This window comes from Pelophylax lessonae (assembly GCF_965119305.1).
Source record: "Pelophylax lessonae genome assembly, chromosome: 5".
Taxonomy (NCBI): domain Eukaryota; kingdom Metazoa; phylum Chordata; class Amphibia; order Anura; family Ranidae; genus Pelophylax; species Pelophylax lessonae.
In genome coordinates, this window is record NC_138772.1 from 74987813 (window position 1) to 75011803 (window position 23991).

The 23991-nt window shown below is 41.3% G+C and overlaps 1 protein-coding gene across 1 annotated transcript in view; it reads right to left on the reverse strand.

Annotated features, from left to right (window-relative positions):
- LOC309556431 (uncharacterized protein C10orf67, mitochondrial) overlaps positions 1 to 23991 on the reverse strand; it is a 222951-nt gene that overhangs the window by 118682 nt on the left and 80278 nt on the right. Inside the window, exons 7-8 of the mRNA XM_082258895.1 lie at positions 21540 to 21598; positions 14919 to 14984 (exon numbers count right to left, since the gene is read on the reverse strand). Of these exons, the coding sequence (XP_082115021.1) occupies positions 14919 to 14984; positions 21540 to 21598 (125 nt within the window). The remainder of the gene's footprint in view (positions 1 to 14918; positions 14985 to 21539; positions 21599 to 23991) is intronic.

Here is a 23991-nt window from a genome sequence, read left to right on the forward strand (position 1 = left end):
AAGACTATATTTGGTCAATGATGGGAAGTTGAATAGGGCCTGTGAGACCTCATTGGTTGCTACAACACTCCTTATGAGCTTCTGGGAACATTTGTATTTTCTTTTGAATACATCAGGGAAGGGACAGAGCCCTTGTCAGTTTGCTATTGCTGTCTATGTCTCTGCTGAGGAGCTATGCCCACTTTATTTTTGTATTTACTTTCAATTTCTGTTCCGATGACAATGGTAACCAGCACACAGTAAAGTGATAAGGAATGCATAAATTAACAGTTGTCAAATTGTCTAGAAGGGGACTCCCCTTCATATAGGATTGATAGGATAGAGGGGTTCCCAAGATGTAAACCAGCTGATCAGTGATTAAAGAGGAATTCCAGGCATGGTTTAATATTAAATAGTTTGGACCAATGTACCTATGAATATACCATATCTGGCTGATGCCCCAGGAAGCTGGAAATCACTGAAGTAGGAAACACTACTCCAGTTATCTCCACTTGCTTTCGGGTCCTGTTCTGAGAGGCCGGCCTGATGCAATGTGAACACAGGAATGCTTTAAAAAATGTATATATTTTAAATGTTTATTTTTATCAACTCACAAAATGCAAAGTGTGCGAACAGAAAAAAAAAATCCAAATTAAATCAATATTTGGTGTGATTACCCTTCAGCTCCAAACAAGCATCAATTCTTACACTTGCACACTTTGTACACTTGCACAAAGTCAGGAATTTCATAGGTTTAGAGTCAGGTGTATGATTAATCAATTACACCTAGTAGGTGTTAATGATCATCAATTTCATATGTAGGTTGAAACACAGTCATTAATTGAAACAGAAACAGGAGGACACTAAAACAGTAGAAGGCTTAAAACTGGTGAGGAACAGCAAAGTCTCTCCCAGGCAAAAATTTCAAAGCCAACTGGGGTTTCAAGATGTGCTGTTCAAGCTCTTTTGAAGAAACACAAAGAAATTGGCAATGTTGAGGACCATAGATGCAGCAGATGAAAGTCACATCATGCTTACTTCCCTTTGACATCAGAAGATGTCCAGCAGTGCCATCAGCACAGAACTGGCAGAAAACTTTGGGACCCAGGCCAGGTACACCCATTTACTGTGCAGAAATGTCTGTCCAGAAGTGGTTCTCGTTAAAGCTTTGAGGGCAAAAAGCCATACCTCAAACGTGGAAAAAAGGCTAAGTAACTCAACTATGCACAAAAACATAGGAATTAGGGTGAACAAAAAAGACAACATATGATCTGAACCGACGAGTCAAAATTTTAAATATTTGGCTGGACCTGGAGGCGGTTTGTTTGCTGAATGGATAATGGCGGTTCAATGCAAGTTTGGAGATGCATCTCAATGCTGAGAAATACAGGCAGATACGTATCCATCATGTTTACCATCACAGAGGTGTGTGATAGGCCCCAAATGTATTTTGCAGCAGGACAACGACCCCAAACATACAGCCAATGTCATTAAGAACTATCTTCAGCATAAAGAAGAATAAGGAGTCCTGGAAGTGATGGTTTGGCTCCCATAGAGCCCTGATCTCAACATCGAGTTTGTTTGGGATTACATGAAGAGACAGAAGGATTTGAGGCAGCCTACTGTACATCCACAGATGATCTGTGGTTAGTTTTCCAAGGTGTTTGGAACAACCTACCTGCCGAGTTCCTACAAAAACTGTGTGCAAGAAGAAATGAAGAATTGATGCTGTTTTGAAAACAAAGGGTAGTCACACCAAATATTGATTTGATTTGGATTTCTCTTCTGTCATTTACTCTCCAGTTTGTTAATTGATTAAAACAAACTATTAAGATTCTAATTTTGAAAGCAATCTTAATTTACAGCATTTTTTCACACCTGCCTTACACTTTTATGTGTTTACATATATACAGTGCATTGCAAAAGTATTCGGCCCCCTTGAACTTTTCGAACTTTTGCCACATTTCAGGCTTCAAACATAAAGATATAAAACTGTAATTTTTTTTTGAAGAATCAACAACTAGTGGGACACAATCATGAAGTGGAACGAAATTTATTGGATATTTCAAACTTTGTTAACAAATAAAAAACTGAAAAATTGGGCATGCAAAATTATTCAGCCCCTTTACTTTCAGTGCAGCAAACTCTCTCCAGAAGTTCAGTGAGGATCTCTGAATGATCCAATGTTGACCTAAATGACTAATGATGATAAATAGAATCCACCTGTGTGTATTCAAGTCTCCGTATAAATGCACCTGCACTGTGATAGTCTCAGAGGTCCGTTTAAAGTGCAGAGAGCATCATGAAGAACAAGGAACACACCAGGCAGGTCCGAGATACTGTTGTGGAGAAGTTCAAAGCCGGATTTGGATACAAAAAGATTTCCCAAGCTTTAAACATCCCAAGGAGCACTGTGCAAGCGATAATATTGAAATGGAAGGAGTATCAGACCACTGCAAATCTACGAAGACCTGGCCGTCCCTCTAAACTTTCAGCCCATACAAGGAGAAGACTGATCAGAGATGCAGCCAAAAGGCCCATGATCACTCTGGATGAACTGCAGAGATCTACAGCTGAGGTGGGAGACTCTGTCCATAGGACAACAATCAGTCGTATACTGCACAAATCTGGCCTTTATGGAAGAGTGGCAGGAAGAAAGCCATTTCTTAAAGATATCCATAAAAAGTGTCGTTTAAAGTTTGCCACAAGTCATCTGGGAGACACCAAACATGTGGAAGAAGGTGTTCTGGTCAGATGAAACCAAAATCAAACTTTTTGGCAACAATGCAAAACGTTATGTTTGGCGTAAAAGCAACACAGCTCATCACCCTGAACACACCATCCCCACTGTCAAACATGGTGGTGGCAGCATCATGGTTTGGGCCTGCTTTTCTTCAGCAGGGACAGGGAAGATGGTTAAAATTGATGGGAAGATGGATGGAGCCAAATACAGGACCATTCTGGAAGAAAACCTGATGGAGTCTGCAAAAGGCCTGAGACTGGGACAGAGATTTGTCTTCCAACAAGACAATGATCCAAAACATAAAGCAAAATCTACAATGGAATGGTTCACAAATAAACATATCCAGGTGTTAGACTGGCCAAGTCAAAGTCAAATTCCAGACCTGAATCCAATCGAGAATCTGTGGAAAGAACTGAAAACTGCTGTTCACAAATGCTCTCCATCCAACCTCACTGAGCTCGAGCTGTTTTGCAAGGAGGAATGGGCAAAAATTTCAGTCTCTCGATGTGCAAAACTGATAGAGACATAAGCGACTTACAGCTGTAATCACAGCAAAAGGTGGCGCTACAAAGTATTAACTTAAGGGGGCTGAATAATTTTGCACACCCAATTTTTCAGTTTTTTATTTGTTAAAAAAGTTTGAAATATCCAATAAATTTCGTTCCACTTCATGATTGTGTCCCACTTGTTGTTGATTCTTCACAAAAAATTACAGTTTTATATCTTTATGTTTGAAGCCTGAAATGTGGCAAAAGGTCAAAAAGTTCAAGGGGGCCGAATACTTTTGCAATGCACTGTATATATATACACACACACACACATATGGCACTTTTCCACTGCAAGTACCGGCTAGTACCGGCTCGGCTCTACTCGGCCCTGCTTGGCCCGGTTTGCTTTTCCACTGCGGTACCGCATGGTATAGTGTCGGAACGGTTCGGTACGGTACGGTATAGGTTTGCTTTTCCACTAAAGTAGTACTAAAGTTAAGTGGGTGGGATAACAACGGGGTGGGTGTGATTCTCTGACCAATCAGTGGCTAGTAGTGACTGCATGCAAAGGATTGTGGGATATGGTACCAGTTTGGTACCTGTTGGAACCACAATCGAGTAGGTACTGTTTTTTCAGAGCCGTACCGTACCGTACCGTTCGGTTCCATGCAGTGGAAAAGCAAACCTATACCGTACCATACCGAACCGTTCCGACCCTATACCATGCGGTACCGCAGTGGAAAAGCACAAAAGCGTGCCGAACCGGTACGGTTCCATGCAGTGGAAAAGCGCCATTACACACACACACACACACACACACACACACACACACACACACACACAGTAACAGAAAAAAATATGGGTTGTGTCCAAGCTGGGAGATATATTTTTCCCAGATTCATGCTGTATACAAATGTTTTTTCTTTTTGTGCTGTGTAGTAAGCCTGTTTGGCTCACTGAGGGATTAACAAGCTCAGCTGAAGAAGGTTGAGTGCTCTGGGCTCTATAAAACTCCCAGGCTGCTAGGGGAAGAGTGGAAGATGTTCCAGACTGGAACTAGACTTCTGTGCCGGTCAGGCTGATAGCAACCATTTGATTGTACGGTGAGCTTAAGTCTATGAACTACTGAGATTGTCCCTCACAATTTAGATATATACAGTCAGGTCCATAAATATTGGGACATCGACACAATTCTAATCTTTTTGGCTCTATACACCACCACAATGGATTTGTAATGAAACAAGCAAGATGTGCTTTAACTGCAGATTTTCAGCTTTAATTGGAGGGGATTTACATCCAAATCAGGTGAACGGTGTAGGAATTACAACAGTTTGTATATGTGCCTCCCACTTTTTAAGGGACCAAAAGTAATGGGACATTAACAATCATAAATCAAACTTTCACTTTTTAATACTTGGTTGCAAATCCTTTTCAGTCAATTACAGCCTGAAGTCTGGAATGCATAGACATCACCAGACGCTGGGTTTCATCCCTGGTGATGCTCTGCCAGGCCTCTACTGCAACTGTCTTCAGTTCCTGCTTGTTCTTGGGGCATTTTCCCTTCAGTTTTGTCTTCAGCAAGTGAAATGCATGCTCAATCGGATTCAGGTCAGGTGATTGACTTGGCCATCGCATAACATTCCACTTCTTTCCCTTAAAAAACTCTTTGGTTGCTTTCACAGTATGCTTTGGGCCATTGTCCATCCGCACTGTAAAGCACCGTCCAATGAGTTCTGAAGCATTTGGCTGAGTATGAGCAGATAATATTGCCCGAAACACTTCAGAATGAATCCTGCTGCTTTTGTCAGCAGTCACATCATGAGAACCAGTTCCATTGGCACCCATACATGCCCACGCCATGACACTACCACCACCATGCTTCACTGATGAGGTGGTATGCTTTGAATCATGAGCAGTTCCTTTCCTTCTCCATACTCTTCTCTTCCCATCACTCTGGTACAAGTTGATCTTGGTCTCATCTGTCCATAGGATGTTGTTCCAGAACTGTGAGCGCCGGTTCACATATGAGCGACGCTACTTGCAGGGGCGACCTCCGAGATCGCGGTGCGAGCAGCGCGCCGCGACCTCGGAGCGGCCGCCGCGGACTTCATAACATTGAAGTCTATGGCGGTCGCCTCCTGGTCGCCCCAAAGAAGCTCCGGACCCTTTTTCTAGGTCGGAGCGACTTGTGTCGCTCCTATTAGAACGGGTCCGCAGCTTTCCTATGGGAGGCGACCTGCGGCGACCTGTGAGGCGACCAGGTCGCCTCACAGGTCGCCCTAGTGTGAACCGGGGCTGAAGGCTTTTTTAGATGTTGTTCGGCAAACTCTAATCTGGCCTTCCTGTTTTTGAGGCTCACCAATGTTTTACATCTTGTGGTGAACCCTCTGTATTCACTCTGGTGAAGTCTTCTCTTGATTGTTGACTTTGACACACATGCACCTACCTCCTGCAGAGTGTTCTTGATCTGGCCAACTGTTGTGAAGGGTGTTTTCTTTACCAGGGAAAGAATTCTTCGGTCATCCACCACAGTTGTTTTCCGTGGTCTTCCGGGTCTTTTGGTGTTGCTGAGCTCACTGGTGCGTCCTTTCTTTTTAAGGATGTTCCAAACAGTTGATTTGGCCACACCTAATATTTTTGCTATTTCTCTGATGGGTTTGTTTTGTTTTTTCAGCCTAATGATGGCTTGCTTCACTGATAGTGACAGCTCTTTGGATCGCATATTGAGAATTGACAGCAACAGATTCCAAATGCAAATAGCACACTTGAAATTAACTCTGGACCTTTTATCTGTTCCTTGTAAATGGGATAATGAGGGAATAACACACACCTGGCCATGGAACAGCTGAGCAGCCAATTGTCCCATTACTTTTGGTCCCTTAAACAGTGGGAGGCACATATACAAACTGTTGTAATTCCTACACCTTTCGCCTGATTTGGATGTAAATATTAAAATTAAAGCTGAAAGTCTGCAGTTAAAGCACATCTGGTTTGTTTCATTTCAAATCCATTGTGGTGATGTATAGAGCCAAAAAGATTAGAATTGTGTCGATGTCCCAATATTTATGGACCTGACTGTAGATTTAGAAACATACAATCTAATCGACTCTATATACTTCTTGATACTATCCTGATTAAAAAATAGATTTAAAGGACCCCCACCAAGCGTTCATAACCAACAGATTGATACAGTGAAATTCAGCTTCAGAAAAAAAAAAGAAATAAAAACCTAGCAATACTAAAGCAAAAACATCCATACATAAAATATGTTTAAAAAATAAAAGACACTAAAATAACCATAACTCTAAAATGCAGAATTTCAAATTCATAATGTCTCTGATTGCAGTGGTTGCAACACAGCTTCTGTGGAACGCAGGCGTGGAGCGGCGTTCCATATACCAAACCTGTCGGTATTGTGACTGCTATAGAAGGCGGACTGTATAGTGATATGGAGTAAGTGCAATTTTATTATAAAATTGTTTATTCACTGGCATACTGCACTATTGGAATCTTCTTTTTATTTGCATTTGGATGTCCTACATATCGGAGTTCCATAAATACCTGGTCACATCCATTTGTTGGTGAGAAGATATTGATAAGGATGGCCTGGAGTTATTGTGGATACTAATGCTGATTGCGACCCCCTATAATCAAGGGGTCATATCCTTCTGGTAAGGAGTATTCAATTAAGAGCACTGGGTGAAGGTGTGGAGGTGAAGGTTTCACATCACTTCTATCAAGTTCACGCTTCTAAACATTGCTGCGATTAACCATTTAATTACCTTGATTTTAAGCACTTTAAGGACTTTATTTATCCATTAAGAACTTTATTTATATAAACTGGTATTGTGTTTTTACCTATTTTTTGTGGTTTCTGCTACTAATGGTTTTAAGCATTGTGGAAATTTTTATACCAGTCCTTATTCATTTACTACATATTTATGCACAAGCACTTTTTGTGAATATTATTGTTGAGCGCAATATTTATCTTTGTTTCACATTTAATACGTTTTACACGTTTTGTTTGCTGCTTGCAGTTTGGAAGGGATTCCCACAAATCACATATTCACAAAAAATAATTTATTTATTTAATTTATTTATATTTCACATATTCTAGTAAGAGATAGCACAGCACTAATCAGTGCATTTTGTGCAATCTATATCCACTTGCGCAGTTCAGTTTTGGTACACCACCATTTTTTCTTATCTTAAAAAAGTATTGCTTGTTTTTTTGGCAACAATAGAATTTAAGCTTCAGCAAGGATTCAACATGCCAACAGTCTTCTCATTATCTCATTATTGAGTGCAATAAGATGCCACAGAACCCTTTATGCTTGCTAGTATGCCCTCACCAGTGGGTTTTATAGAAAGGCCCTATTGTAGTGGTGAAGTGTCGTTTTTCATGAATTTCTAAACCTGACAATGCAGAAGGCAGAGCCTAGCGGAATCAAATAGTTGCCATGACTTGGCACGGAGTTTGACAAGTGGCATGGAAGTGACTCTTTACATATCTAAAGACGGTGGGATTTAGTGACAACGACAGCGGTGTCATATTCTTACGCCGAACAAGCATGAATGTTGGGACCAAGCTGTGTTTTATTTTGTGATAAACAAGGCAGGCTGCTTGTGTAACAAAAGCAGTTTTATTGATGCTGCGAGGAAGACCGAGCTGCAGACTGCTCAGATAATGGAGCAGTAGGATGGGAAGCCGTGCTATCAATAGGCACATTGCTTTCTTGGAGTGAAGAGTTATGAATTATTACTTTGAGCTCACTTGTTTGAACGAAGACAAACTGACTGCATAAAACAAGGGTCTCTTGTTCATGTAAGGCCCTAAACAAACAGCAGTTAAAACGGGGTGCTCAGACTTGTTTCCAGCCCCCGGTGATTGTGAATGAGCGTGGTCTACAGCATCTGGGTACCTTGATGCTTCAATTTTCAATCTTCTGAATGGACCACCCCAAACAGTAATGCTCTTAAAATGAAACTATGCATTGTCCATAATGCAACAGCTCCACTTTAATGCCACTCTCCACAAATATTAAAAGTTGCCTTTTCATTCCTTGCTTCTCCATTTACCTGCAATGAGGAAAAAGCTTTGTGTAAACTGTGGTAAATCAGTCAACATAACCATACAGTATACAGTATGTACAGCCTTCAAGGTATGGCTGAATACATGATCCTCTTCTCCACCTCCCATAATGCCCTGTTCAGCATCCATGTGGCCAATCATCAGGCTCAGGATTGTCAAGTGGGGGTGAGTGAGGGGAAGATCCTTAGCCCTTGTAAACTCCACAAAGAGTGACTAAGTTTATACAGGACTTTCTACTCCATCATGCAAATGGGGCAGCATGGGAGTACAAGAAATACAACACAAGTATCAGTACCAAAGGAGGTAGACTTTTAAAGAACCTGTTTTGTCCTAAATATGCAAAGTGACAGGTTCACTTTAAGCACACCAGGAAATTAACCAATTATTAGTTATTTACTTATAAGTTATTATTGTGCTTTGTCCATTGAAAGTAACAGGCTCACTTTAATGTTGCTCCCACAGCTAGTAAAAGTCGCCTTAATTTTACTCTCCTACTTCTCCTGTCACCTGTGATTAGAAAAAGCCCTGTGTAAGCTCCAAGGCTAAGGACTCTCTCCCCATGTGGGCAGTGCTGGAGCAGGCACCCTCCCCCAGCTGCCAGGGGAGTGGCGGCTCCAGGAAGAAGGGGGGCCGAGATTCAGGAAAGGTTAGACAGGTTGTGGTAGAAGGGGACTCAATCATCAAGAGGACAGAGAGGGCAATCTGTTGAAAAGATCGCAGTAGCCGGACAGTATGTTGTTTACCGGGCGCTCGAGTTTGGCACATCGCGGATCGGGTAGACAGATTATTGGGTGGGGCTGGGGATGACCCAGCGGTCATGGTGCATGTGGGCACTAATGACCAAGTAAGAGGAAGGTGGAGGATCCTAAAGAACGATTTCAGGGACTTAGGGAATAGATTGAGGAATAGGACATCCAAGGTGGTTTTCTCTGAAATACTGCCGGTACCTCGAGCCACACAGGAGAGGCAGAAGGAGATTAGGGAACTTAACAAGTGGCTGAGGAACTGGTGTAGGAAGGAGGGGTTTGGGTTCCTGGAGAACTGGGCTGACTTCTCAGTCGGCTACCGGCTCTTTAGTAAGGATGGGCTGCACCTTAATGGGGATGGTACAGCTCTTTTGGGGAGAGAGATGGCCACCAAGTTGGAGGGGCTTTTAAACTAGGAGACGGGGGAGGGCTCAGAAGTAGAGTCAGTCAGGAGGGAGCAAAGGACAGAAGGCAGTATTAGAGTCAGCAGCGACAGTAGTTCCATAAAGTCAATTGGGAGGTCTGTGCGGGAAAACCTCAGACCAAACAGGAATAAAAATAATCACCATTCACTATCAACTTCCACAAAACTAAGAGGGGTATATGCAAATGCCAGGAGCCTAGCTAATAAAATGGATGAGTTGGAAATGTTAGTACATGAGGAGGACATAGACCTTGTGGGAATAACAGAAACTTGGTTCAACCCCTCACATGACTGGCTGGCCAACATCCAAGGGTTTTCGGTGTACCGGAAGGAAAGGGTAGGAAAAAGAGGGGGAGGGGTATGTATCTATGTCAAGAATAATGTAAGAGTGATAGAGAGGAGTGATATTATGGAAGGGATAAGTATGGAGTTAGAATCCGTGTGGGTAGAACTCCATAGGGAAGAAGAAAAGGGAAAAGTAATTGTGGGGGTTTGCTATAGGCCACCCAACCAAAGAGAGGAGGTAGAGCTGGAATTTATATCACTGTTGGGTAAAGTGGCAAAACTGGGATCAGTCATCATATTGGGGGACTTCAATTATCCCAACATTGACTGGGAAGAGGGAACTACACACTCACAGAAGGCCCGTCTATTCATGGAAACCTTACAGGACAACTACATGTCTCAGTTGGTGGATTCTCCTACTAGAGAAAATGCAGTCCTGGATCTATTGATCACTAATGACCCAGACCTAATCTCGGAGGTAGGAGTCCAGGACAACCTGGGCTCTAGCGATCACATTTAGCGTAAATAACAATATAACAAGGCAAGTGGGGAACATAAGAACCCTAAACTTCAGAAGGGCAAACTTTCCCAAATTGTGCTCAATGATGGAAAGGGTAAACTGGGACCAAACCCTGGGAACACTGACCACAGAGGAAAAATGGGAATGCTTTAGGAACATATTAAACAAATGCATCTCACAGTGCATTCCTATGGGAAATAAATTTAAAAGAGACAAAGCCAAACCTGGCTAGCTAAACCGTAATGTTAAAAAACGTATTAGGGGTAAAAAAATGGCCTTCAAGAAATATAAATCAGAGGGCACAGCATCGGCTTTCGAATAATACAAGGAGGCAAATAAGAAAAGTAAATACAAAATCAAAATGGCTAAAATCAACTTTGAGAGAGAGGCGTTCTTGTCAAACCAATCTCTTAACATTCTACGAGGAGGTGAGCTGTGAGCTAGATAGGGGGAGACAAGTGGATGTGGTGTACCTGGATTTCGCTAAGGCGTTTGATACAGTTCCCCACAAGCGCTTAATTTATAAAATAAGGTCTGCAGGCATTGACCGCAAGGTTTGCTCTTGGATACGGAACTGGCTAAAAGGGCATGTCCAAAGGGTGGTAATAAATAGCGCATACCAGAGATGTATAGTAACTAAGTAGAACTACTTCAATACTGTTCTTAAGTACCAAAAGGTAATATCTGTACTTTCCTAGAGTAGAATTTTTTTCTCCTACTTCCACTTTTACTTCACTACATTTTTTCGATGATTTCAATACTTCTACTCCAATATTTTTTTTTTGTGCTGCATAGTTACTCGTTACTATTATAAAAATTACCACTGCCAGAACAGTACATGGCAGGTTTCATAAAGCTCAAAACATGTGTATTATCAGCGCATAGGAAAATAAAAGCTACTGTATGTATAAATAAAAGCTGCATTTGAAATAATAAAAAACAATATGATGTTCAAACTTTTGACTTCTTTCTTTAATATCTACATAACACAGTACTTGTACTTTTACTTTCAGTACTTGAGTAGCAATTTTTTTCAAAACTACTGGTACTTTTACTTTCAGCACTTGAGTAGCAAAATTTTTAAAAAAACTACTTGCAAAAAATGTTGAATACTTTAGTACTTCTACTCAAGTCATTTTTTGATCGAGCACTTCTACTTCTACTCAAGTCACTTTTTGATCGAGCACTTGTACTTTTACTCAAGTATGCGTTTCGAGTACTTTATACAACTCTGGAGCATACTCAGACTGGTCTGAGGTGGTAAGTGGGGTCCCCCAAGGCTCAGTCCTGGGACCAACCTTGTTCAATTTATTCATAAACAGCATTGAGGACGGGATCAGTAGTTCTATATCAGTTTTTGCAGATGACACAAAATTGGGCAGGGCAATAACTGCACAGCATGAAGCAGATATCCTACAGAATGACCTGGACAAAATAACAGAGTGGGCAACGACATGGCAAATGAGGTTTGATGTGGAGCAGTGTAAGGTTTTGCACTTGGGGACTAAAAACATAAAAACACAATACACTTTAGGGAGGGAACCTTTGGGGGAATCAAAAATGGAGAAAGATCTGGGAGTCTTGGTAGAGGATAGACTAGGCAATAGCATGCAATGTCAAGCGGCAGCTGCCAAAGCCGGCAGAATATTAGCATGCATAAAGAAAGGGATGTATTCCAGAGATAAAACTATAATCCTACCACTTTATAAAACTCTGGTCCGACCACATCTGGAGTATTCTGTCCAGTTCTGGTCGCCAGTCCTCAGGAGGGATGTGTTGGAGCTGGAGAGAGTCCAGAGAAGGGCAACTAAACTAATTAGGGGATTGGAGGACCTTAATTATGAAGAGCATCTGCAATCGCTTGATTTATTCTCCCTGGAGAAGAGACGCCTGAGAGGGGACATGATAGCAATTTATAAATACCTCAATGGTGATCTCAGCATAGAAAAAAAGCTATTCAGTTGAAAGGATTGCATGAGGACTCGAGGGCATACAATGCGATTAGAGGAGAAGCGTTTTAACCTCAGGCAACGTAGGGGGTTCTTTACTGTTAGGGCTACAAGATTGTGTAATTCTCTACCACAAGAGGTGGTTTCTGCGGGAAGTATGGTGGCTTTCAAAAGACTCTTAGACGTACATCTCAAGGATCAGAACATTCAGGGGTATGAGAGATGATTACGGCCACACACACCTACACAGGTTGAACTGGATGGACTATTGTCTTTATTCAACCTCACCTACTATGTAATTATGTAAATGGACAATCACTGTTTGCTCCCCCATACCTGAAGTACCTGTGGGTGATTCTAATGCTTCCCAATACCTGAAAGTAACTGGTATGTCAATTTGCTTTCATGGCAAACACAGAGGTAGGGTATATTTGAGTGAGTATATTTACCTACATGGAACAGCTTTTAGATGAACCTGTTGCCTTACCCTGTACTGTATAAGCTAAGCTCTGGTTCACTCTAAAGCATAACTTTACTCTGTAAATAATATTCAGCTAAAAATGATATCCCTCAAAATGACACTTTTGTGTGTGGCTCTTTACTGCCATCAAAAACCCACATGGCATCTGGTGCAACTGCTGAGAATCGAACACCTTACACTTGGAACACTTGGCATTGGTAGATGATCTAGTGAAAGTGGCTGTGACGGTACTCACCGTCACTGGAAGTGAAAGACAGGTACTTAATGGACACTGAGAATATGATAATGTGTATTGTATTTCAGGAGCTCGAGGATGGCCGTCTGTTAGTTAATTGGCTCAGGTTGATTGAATTATTGTCATCTGTTAGTTGCTGAGTGGAAATAGTATACGGTTTGTGTTGGTTGTTCTTTAGATATGTTAATTATATTTCTGCATATGATAATGTAATCAGGCAACCCCTGACCTGATGGGGTAAATTTGATCAGGAGGGGGATGTGCTCATGTGTGTATACATTGAGTGTGAAACTGTTCTTATTCTGGAAGGTCCCAAAACTTATACAAGCTAAGTTGTCGGCTAGCTTTGTATGGGGGCGGCTGGGAAAATCTGATATCTATGTTCACGACTGGGAGGAAGCCGTATACTGACGGAAGTCCACAAGTACAGTGTGGGTTGCGATACTGTAACAGAGGCATTTTGGTGTTAGTAAATTTGCTCAGAGGGGGAAGCAGCTCAAACCATAGGATTATCAGCCCGATGCAATTTCTTACTACAAGTTTATCGTGTATGTAGTTCCACTTCAGGGTGACCGTTCATGAGCCGAGATTTCCAAAGAGACTGGCAATAGCTTTCTATCAAATCTAGTCATCCCAATATCTATTGGGGTAGCATTGTATTGATGACTGAGGCACAGCAGCGTGATGACCAAGCATGCCAGAGCTCTAAACTTGGAGTGTTCAAACCATGGTATGCTTAGTGAGTGTAGCAAGGTTCAAAAGCATAATTAAAGCTACCTTATAGTTCTCTTAAAGTGACCTTGTCGCTAATGCAAAAAAATTACAGCAGCAGCATGTAAAACACGAAGAATACACACATGTTCAGCAAATAGAAACTCTAATCTTTGCTCTTATGCAAAGCTAGGGCCACCACTAGTACACAACACTTCCATTTGTTATGGAAGCAGTGGGAGTCTGTGAAGAAAAAAGCCTGTCAGTTGTCCAATAATGTGTAGACGCCTTAAGTTATTGTTGAGAATGCCTAGGAGTCATCTGCTTTATTGAAACATTAATTTAAAGCCACAAAACACATTTTATTTGGTGAAATAAAGAAATTTGATGTTTCAGTAAGGCAGGCGACTACTACCCATTCTTAGACATACAGTATAACTCTGGTGTCTCTGCCGATTGGACCACTGACAGGCTATTTTTTGCAAACTCTTGCACTTATTAATTCCCTATACCCACTTGAGAATCCTGCACAGAATCCAGGATGGTAACCCCCAAGCAACCTCCTTGATCTTGAGTGGAGACAGGTTTTCTCCACCAGCACACTTGAAAGTTTGCGTGTTTCCCACCCTTTTGGGTTACCGCAGCCTCAACAGATGCAAGTCATTTTTTATTTATTCTCTTCCCATTGTGAAACTACTATCTATGCTTACCTTTTGAAGAGATCTACCCTTTTTGAAGCAATTTACTACACTTTCAGGACTCTCCCACCTCCCACTTGTCCAGTGGACACCCTAAACTAAACCAGAGACCCCTGGCCAGCTCTTTAGGATCGGACCCTTTAAGCCATGGATGACCATCACACCCTAGACCCAGTTGGTTATAGAAGCCTTGTCTACTGATGCATGCTCTGATTTCACAAGTCGGCAACTATGTGACTACTGTGTCCTACTTACCTACAATCCTTCTGCACAGTATTTTTGTTATTTAAACATAAATAGAAATTGAATATATGATAAAAGTAGGCATCATAGACCCCTGTACTTCTGAGATCACATACCTAAAAACTGGCTAAACCCAGGTGATCAAGTGTCACTCTAGTAAATTCATAAACCTGGGAATCGAATGTGCACACTGAGAAAAGTAATCCTAAGTCATTACAGCAAGGTTGCCAACAGTAACAAAAGAGAATTATGAAGGATGAACTGAAACCCGAAGAGTATACAATGCACTAGTACGGACATATAGAACAGTAAAAATTATCTTACCAGAGTAGCAGCGGCAGATTTTTCACTCTTTAGCTCCATTTCAAGCTGCTCCTGAGCACTGGACAGCTGTAACAAAGAAAGCACTATTATGTTTTACATTACCAATCCAATAATATTGCAAAGTATTTGATGCAGACATGCCTAGAACAAATGTTTCCTTGTGGGCTAGTCCTGGTGTTAGAGGGGGAAGTCACTAATTACAGAAACTGTGTTTATGTTTCCCTACCACTGGGCATTGGTACTGTAGCTAAATCAAGAAGTGCCAAAGTGCCTAAGTAACCATTGAACATTTTAGGCATTCAGAGACTATTTATATTTATATTTTTAAGAAATTACACTGTAGAACTGCCTTTCGGAATAAGGAAGGATTTTTTCCCCTGTTACAGAAAATTGGGCCGTGCTTTAAATGGTGTTTTTTTTTACCTTCCTTCTGGATCTACAGTTGGTTTTATTTTTTAGGATGAATTTAATGGGTATGGGTTCTTTACAACCAAACTATGTAAGCCGATACTTAATGCACACCTCACAGCGCCATTTGTCTGCCAGAGTCTTATGGAATACCCAGTACTTTCATGTATTGGTAAATATATGATCCACTTCTTTGCCTCCCAGAATACTGCGCTAAGCATCTAAATGGCCAATTGGCAGGTCTGAGCGCTGTCATGTGGAAGTCAGTGTTAATTTCGTCGACTAAAACCGACTAAAACGTTTTCGTCGACTAAATTAACACAATTTTAGTAGACTAAAATACGACTAAAACTAAAACAATTCAGATGACTAAAATACGACTAAAACTAAAATGGCATTTTAGTCTTAAGACTAAAATACGACTAAAAAGAAAATGGCATTTTAGTCAAAAGGCTATAACTAAAACTAAATCGAAATTTGCTGCCAAAATTAACACTGGTGCATGCTCAAAGCTTAATACCATAAATAATAACATATTAGATTTTTCACTCCAGGACCAGCAGTAGTATATAATGAGTTTGGAAATTGTAGAGAAATGCTTAAATAATGCATTACAAATTACAATTGATCTACACCCATTCGATTATAGATGACTAAAATGAGTTTTAGTCGACTAAAATGTAGGACATTTTAGTCGACTAAAATGTACTGGAGTTTTAGTCGACTAAATACGACTAAAACTAAAACACTTGCATAAGACTAAAATGGGACTAAAACTAAAATCCCATTTTAGTCCTAAGACTAAGACTAAAACTAAATTGAAATTTGCTGCCAAAATTAACACTGGTGGAAGTGAGGGGAAGGTCCTTAGTCCCGTGCCAGCTTAGACAAAGAGTGACTCTAAACTTACACAGGGCTATTTACTCCAGCATGTGAATGGAGCAGAAGGGGATTACAGGGAAGGTAAGTAAGTATCAGCAACAAAAGAGGCAGGCTACTAGTAGAACCTGTTACTTTTCCCTAATTGTCCCAGGTTCACATTAAGCACACGAGGAAATGTAACAATTATTCATTTTATTTAGGAAATAAACTATAGGGATAAGTGTATGTAGGAGATATTGAGAGGAGACAAAAGATTAACTTCAAACTATCTCCTTTGATGTCCAATACGGTTAAAGAGAAGCTGCATCTAATAGCACACATTAGTAGTAATTTTTGCTACTATAATTACATAACACAAGGGCGGAACGTGTACAAAAAGACGTTACCATTCAAATGTGACTGGGGCAGTGTAATATCTAAATACAGCCTTGTCTGAAACATCTTGAATTTAACCAATAAGACCATTCCATTGTCTTTTCAGTTCTCTAACAAAATCGTAGTTGGCACAGTATTGGCTCTTTTGAGCATTTTCAGAATAGAACATAATGACTAGTTTTCTGCTTTAATACAGTGATTTTAAATATTTCACAATTTCACTACTTTATATAAGCTTAAAGCAAAACTCCATCAAAAATAACAAATTGAAAATCTATAAAAATATACAATGATAAAAAATATTTTAAAAAAAACTAGCTTTTGCTGCAATATTCAGCATCAGTTCAGGGAATTCACCAGTAGTACTTTTACTGCTGCAAGATGTCCTCATTTTGATTGTCATCATTATTAACCCACTACGTCGGAGCCCAGGACATAGTGGACCTGCCCCAGCCTGGGCCTGAACATTATAAGTAAAAGCAGCACATTGATAAGCTCATTCCTCTGTCAATCTACTCTCTCCCCTTTCACCATGCTTCTTGTCATTTGTGAACTTATTGGCTCCTTGTACTGCTTTTATCTCAGACACTTCAGCCCTGCTGTACAGGGACTGCTAGGGGCTGATATCAGGTCAAATTTAGGTACACTGCCTGTATTAATACATGTAATGATGTAATGATGATTGTAGAGCTGCAAAAATGTTTTTTCTTTTACTGTATTTCTGCCTGGAGTTCAACTTTAATCTAAAATTTGGTTCACAGTTGCAAATCCAAAACCAACTCTTTGTAATTCCTCAATTTTTAAACTGTTTTACCAATTTCTATTCATTTGTGACTTTTCCGAAAGCCACTTAAACAATTCAGACTTACCAGATTTTTAAGCAGTAAAAATGCCATACAAAGGTGCTTGTAATACAAACTCCTTTCTTTGTTGGAGGTCCATCTTTCTCTTACACTCTTTTAGTTATTTTACCTGTTTTCTTTACTCCTCAATTAAAAATGTCACTAATTCTTTTTGAAACTTTCAAAAGCCACTTCACTGCAAAGTCATTGTAAGCATTCTGTAGATAACTGCAGGCAGTCATGCCAACTGATCCCTCCACAAAAAAGATGTTAATTTCCATACACACTATATGGTTCAAAAAAGGTTTGTATATACCTTGCCATTAATTCCACACCATATGGCCAAAAGTACTGTATGTGTGCTCCTCAAATAATTAAGTTCAGGTGTATTCAGTGAGGGGTACCATTAGTGCTTTGTGTGGAGGAACCCAAATGGCTTGCACAGAGCCCTAAATTCAACCCCACTGAACACCTCGGAATGAACTAGAACAGCAATTGTGAGCCTTATCTTATCTTCTAACATTAGTTCCAGACCTCAGGGCCACTGTTAAAAATAATGAGGTCCCAAACCGCCTACCTGTCTGGGCTCCCTAGCCCCCCCAACCCCATCCCCATCCTGGAGGCCACCATCAGAAATCATAGGACCGTTACAGTATGAATTAGCAGTTTGTTTATGGGGCTATTTACAATACAAAAGGACCTGTGGCTGTGTTCATACAGCCACTGCATTCCCTTAAGAGCAGTGATGGCGAACCTTGGCACCCCAGGTGTTTTGGAACTACATTTCCTATGATGCTCAACTACACTACAGAGCGCATGAGCATCATGGGAAATGTAGTTCCAAAACATCTGGGGTGCCAAGGTTCGCCATCACTGCCCTAGAGTAACAGGCGGCTCCCGCTGCATGAACAAACCACTTATTAACTCAGTCAGAGTACCTCTCAGAGATAATTTTATATATATATTTTACAGTTTTTTTTTTGTTTTTTTAAGAAGTCTATTGGGGGGAGGGGGGGTTGGTGAAATATTAGGGGTCATAGATTCCTCAATCTCTTTCTCTGAAGCCTGAGCTGCACTACAGAATGAACAGGAAGCGCTCTGCACAGAGGCATCCTGTTTATTCATAAACTGAAGCATAGTCAACATATTTGACTATGTTGACTATGCTTCAGTTATTTATGAACACAATGAGTGATCAGTACGGATCGCTCACTGTACTCATTCAGGAAAATAAGTAAATATGAGTATTATTACTAAAAGATTTCATATACGTTTTGAAACGGTAATGTTATTTCAAAAAAAGTGTTTTAAACTTTTTAAATCTGAAGCCTTTATTAAAAGAATGCCTAAAATAATCCTGTTATGAAGGTCTTTGTTCTGGCACTTACTGTTATAGGGTGACAACACCCTTTCTACTGTCTCCCACATTGTCAACCTGTCATTCGCTCTCCAATTGAGAATACAAGTATGACATTTCAAAGGTGACACACATTTCACAGGCATGGTCCACTATTGTCACCACCAGGAAACCCACCTTGAGAACTGCCATGCAGATACCACTAAAGTACATGTAATCAATGGTGGCTGCAAAGAAACTGTAGGAGATCAGCAGCAATATTATTTAGCAATGAAAAAAAAAAGTTGAAAATAGTAGTTTATTTAAAGCTGAAGATTAATCTGCTTATATATTTTGACTTCCCTGATTCCTTTCTCCTCACTAATTAACATGCTAAGAAAAAGTTTATATAAAAAAAAAACTTAATTGCATATGCTATTTTAGATCCAGTGCCTTCATCACTGGGGCCCTGTGCTTCTCTATGCATACATAGCTTCCTGAAAACAGAGCACCTTGCCTCAGTACTCCTCTAAAGAGCCCTCAGCCCTGATGCAAGCAGTGGGCTGGTTCTTGGGAGAAGTAATGCAAATACTGTATCAAAATTACTTTATGTGTGGGTGTCCTTCTGGAAAAGGGGACATTGCTAGGCAGATTTCATTTGCATGCAGACTGCCCTAGGTAATGCTCACATGTGATGCTGAGCCTCCATGACTGAAATAACAGAAATGCAATGAATGAAAGTGGTAGGTCAGGGACTGTCAGGCTGGAAGGGATGTTCTAGAGAATGCTGGATGCTCCTAAGGAAATGAGGCCTTTTGGCTAAGATCAAGTGTAGTATCTGTTCTTATCAGTTGGTATGGACCTTGATGTAGGCACTGTCAGAGAAAGCCGGATGGGTCCGCCCCTATCAGTTTGAAGGGAGAGAGAAAACCGGCTTGTCCGACCGGTTAGTACTGCTCCAGGATGTGATTGGTAAGGAATGGCGGATGGCGGTGGGAGAGCCTTTCCTCCTGGGTTGAATCTGGCCTTGCAAAAGGCTTGTCCCCAGTTGAAGGCAGGTTCTCCCTAAGCTGTCCAAAGTTCTGATGCCTCCTGGTAGGATGGGCTACACTGGGTCTGGCCGGGGGCCGAGACCGAAAAATCCCGTGGTGTACGTGCCCCTGGGGTGGCAGCCTAGGGGTGCCTCAATTCTCACTGGTAAGGGGCAGCTCATCTGAGTTTTTTGGCACCTTGGTCACTGCACCATCACACTTTTTCTGCACCTGCCTCTTGGGGCGGGCCTTTTGGCCAGCACCAGAGGAATTTTTTATTCCTGGCCGGGGGGGCCTGTCAAGGTCTCGCACTTTGGCACTACCCAGCACTTCCCCTTTCCCCACTCTTTTGTTTCTTTATTGTGTGTTCACGTTTGTCCCTTTTTTTGTTGATCACTTGCACGACTGGTATGGCGTAGGTCCTCGGGCCTGCCCTGAAAGTCTTGGGAGGGGGTGGATATGGCCTTCTGGCTTAGTTCACCCTCTCTCATGGGGTCTCCCTTCGGGGGAGCCCCACCAAGTACTTGGGGTGGGCTGTTTCGGCAGTCCCCCTGGAGAACGGGGTCTGCCTGGCTTCGGCTGGGCGGACCAAAGTGAGTACTTCAGTCCCCGTCAGGAGCTTCGCGCCCCGGGGGATCAGGGTCAGGGCCCTTCCTCTTCGGAGGGGGGCTATGTGTACGCCTTGTGCACTTTTTGTGTGTCTCACGTTTTGCGTGTGTGCACTTTTTTATGCACCGGGTGTAAGTCTTTTGAGTGTGTTTCACACACCACGGGCTTTTAAAAAAAAAAAAAAAAGACAGGATATATCTGACTAGCTCGGTGATGGCGAACCTTGCCACCCCAGATGTTTTGGAATTACATTTCCCTTGATATTCATGCACTGTAGTTGAGCATCATGGGAAATGTAGTTCCAAAACATCTGAGGTGCCAAGGTTCGCCATCACTGGACTAGCTGCAACTTCTAATGCACACTGTGAGAAGCTCATAGTGTGCAGTGAAATCAGAGTTAATAATTATTGTACAGGAGAGGAACCTGTACAACTGTGCAAGACTGAAGAGAAGGCTGGAGGTCAGGTTTCAAAACTGCAATTGTTTATGACATGCAGTACTTTAGGCAAAGTAAATGTTATTCAGTTAGCATTTACTTTAATTTTCCAGCATTGAAATATCAGTATTGGGTGGACTGAACCTTTAAGTAAAATAAATAAATTTATGAATAAATACATAAAATGTATTACACGGCTTTACCTATGAATGCAACTGAGACCTCTGGTGTTCTTCGCCCTTTGGAAGCAAGTTCTAAGTCAAAACCATTACAACGAACTAGCCTAAAAGTGGAGCACTAAGCAATTTGTTTGTGTTTTTGTATTTTGTAGTGAATTGCCCCTTATCACTGAACTTTGTGTGGATTATAATGTGATTAAGCAGCCTACTCATTTTGCTAAATAATAGCACATTGCTAATAATGTAATAATTTAATGGGCTACTGCCCTGCTCTGCTCAATGGCATAATACCGTTGTAGTTAGCCATGTGATAAACCGGTTTTCTATGCACTGCGCTTTGATAGGTCGCTTGTCAACATTTCATCTCCTTCAAATAAGCCATCAATCTGAGAACACAAAACCGTTTTGTTCGCTGGTCCTTTTTTTTTTTTTTTTTGGCCTATTTTGTAACAGATTGAGATAATGCTACAGGCTGGCTATTAACATACTTAAAAAAGCCATCACTTAATGTCAAAAGTCACACCTTTTCAATGGTCTTTTGGTCCTCTTCCATTCTCACTTTCATGGCGCCCACATCCTGATCTGGAACAAAAGAACAAAATAGCAGAGCGTGAAATCTCATTCCTGTGGCTGAGCATTGAAAGCTTGCTGCGGAGGTCGGCACAGAAGACCCGGTCAGTTCTCTGTGGCTGAGTGTCCTGGCATCACTCTGACCCTTAAAGCCGCCCTTGACATTCGAGGTCTTTTCCCTGCTGTTTGGCCGGCTGCTTGCAGGGAAATGAAGAAGTAAGTTCAAGAGCCAAGTGTGGCTCCGAGGACCTCCTGCTTTTCATCAATACCAATACTGGACATCCTCGCTGTTAGTCACAGCAAATACGAAGGGCTTTAGCAGGTGGTTCTCCGGAGCTGAATAGCTCTGGCATGAAAAGATAAGAAGTCCCATTAAGTCATATGACAAACATGTGGGCAGAATATGGTTCTTGTCCCATTTCACAGATTAATGATCTCATCGGACAAGAGTCAGTAACATGAATCCTAATGGTTTTTATGAAGGTAGCATTAATACAGTAAAAACATCAACTTGTTGGTAAAACCTGGACCTGTAGGTAGTTGGGCCCGACTAATGATGGATGCATAACATTTTTTACAGCATTTTTACAGATCACAAACGAATCTTTAATCTTCAGAATATGAACACTGGTAGAATAAAGGAATGCTAAGACACCCATCATCATACTTATGGATGAGGCATTTTATGTTTCTCAATTTACCATTCTGACAACCTAAAATAGAAAAATCTGTCATATGTTACTTTGCTTTGCTTGCTCTGCTAATTCCTTGTTACACAAGTACAAGGGCTCTACCGTAAGTGATGCAAGAGTGGGAATTAGCTTTTTTATTAATTTATATTGGTCATTCAAATTTCACGTTTGTAGAGTAACTCTACCTCCATAGTAACTCTTCATCTTTTTTCATTGCAGGTAAATAATGGATTCCAAGCAGAAGCAACATGCTGTCATTGAGTTCTTGATGGAGGGGGTGCAGGCTGTCTAACATTTACAGAAGGCTACAGAATGTTTACAGAGATGACACCATTGACAAGAGCAATGTCTTGTCATTGGTCACTATTATCAATGGTGTAATCTCTGTAAACATTCTGTAGCCTTCTGTGGATTTCAGACAGCTTGCAGCCCTCCTTTGTCAAGAACTCAATGGCAGCACATTGCTTCTGCTTGGAATTTACCTGCAATAAAACAGAGGAAGAGTTACTCTACCAACATGTGAAATTTAAACTACCGATGTCAGTTAAGTAATAAGTTGTGCCCAATTTTGGATTACTTTCGGTATAGTCTTCGTAATATTTACAATGTTGATTCTTCTGCTGGTGCCAAATTCTTTGAAGGAGTTGCTTTGCCTCTCTTTATGAAATGCAGAAAATCTACATCGCTAGTGAGGGAGCAGTGACAGTGCAACATTTTGCCAGTGCAGGGCAGTGAGGGAGCGGCAGGACAATGAATTTACAAAGCTCGCTGGGTACTTTTCATAAGTTCAGTTGGCCTTTCTGTTTGTAAAAAGTCACACAGCACTAAAAAAATAAAGCTGGTCATTGATAAAAAAAAACAAACAAAACAACAAAAAACCCTCCATAAATGTATATTGTTTAGGAACACACATACTGTATATATGACTGAAAATTTAGTTTGTCTACAGCCATCTCCTCCATACATTAGAGACCCCTAATATAATAGTCAAAGAATTACTGAGGGTAAAGAATCCTTTCACATCAGTTCTTGCCCCCAGATGAACATCTTATGTCCCTACCATACTCATGCATTGGGGCTAATATGATTATATCCCGTTTATCCTACCAGTAAGTTTTTGGCAGTAAACCATAACATACAAACTCCTTGCAGGAATTGAACCCAATATCCCACCACTGGAAGGCAAGAGTTCTAATAGTCCCTATAATCTTTATAATGCCTAGACCAGGGTTTCTCAACCAGTGTGCCGTGGCACACTGGTGTGCCGTGAAGGGTCCCCAGGTGTGCCGCGGCAAAATGACCCCCAACCTATGCATTAATAAGAATTCTGTTCTTTACTGTAATGATTGCTGGCTGGTCTGCTGGCTGGTTACAGAGGTGCCGGTCCGCTGTCTGATACTCTCTTTCCACTGTCACAGGCAGTCGGGAAGCTGTGCGGGCCTCCCGACTCGTGTCCTGCCAACCGATGACGTCATTGGTTGCTATGGGCGGGTCAGGCACACAAGCAAGGGCTTGCTGGACGTTAGGGCCGGGAGATGCTGGCTGGCGCGAGAGGAGAGAGACCAGGAAGGAGGATCTTCTGTGCCTGCATGTCAGCTCTGTGAGTACACAGGATTATGTGGCATAACTTCTTTTTAATATTTTACCCTACCTAATAAATGTACTTTTTGACCTACCCTTGAACAGTGTTCCTCTCAGCTGTTTACATTCTGC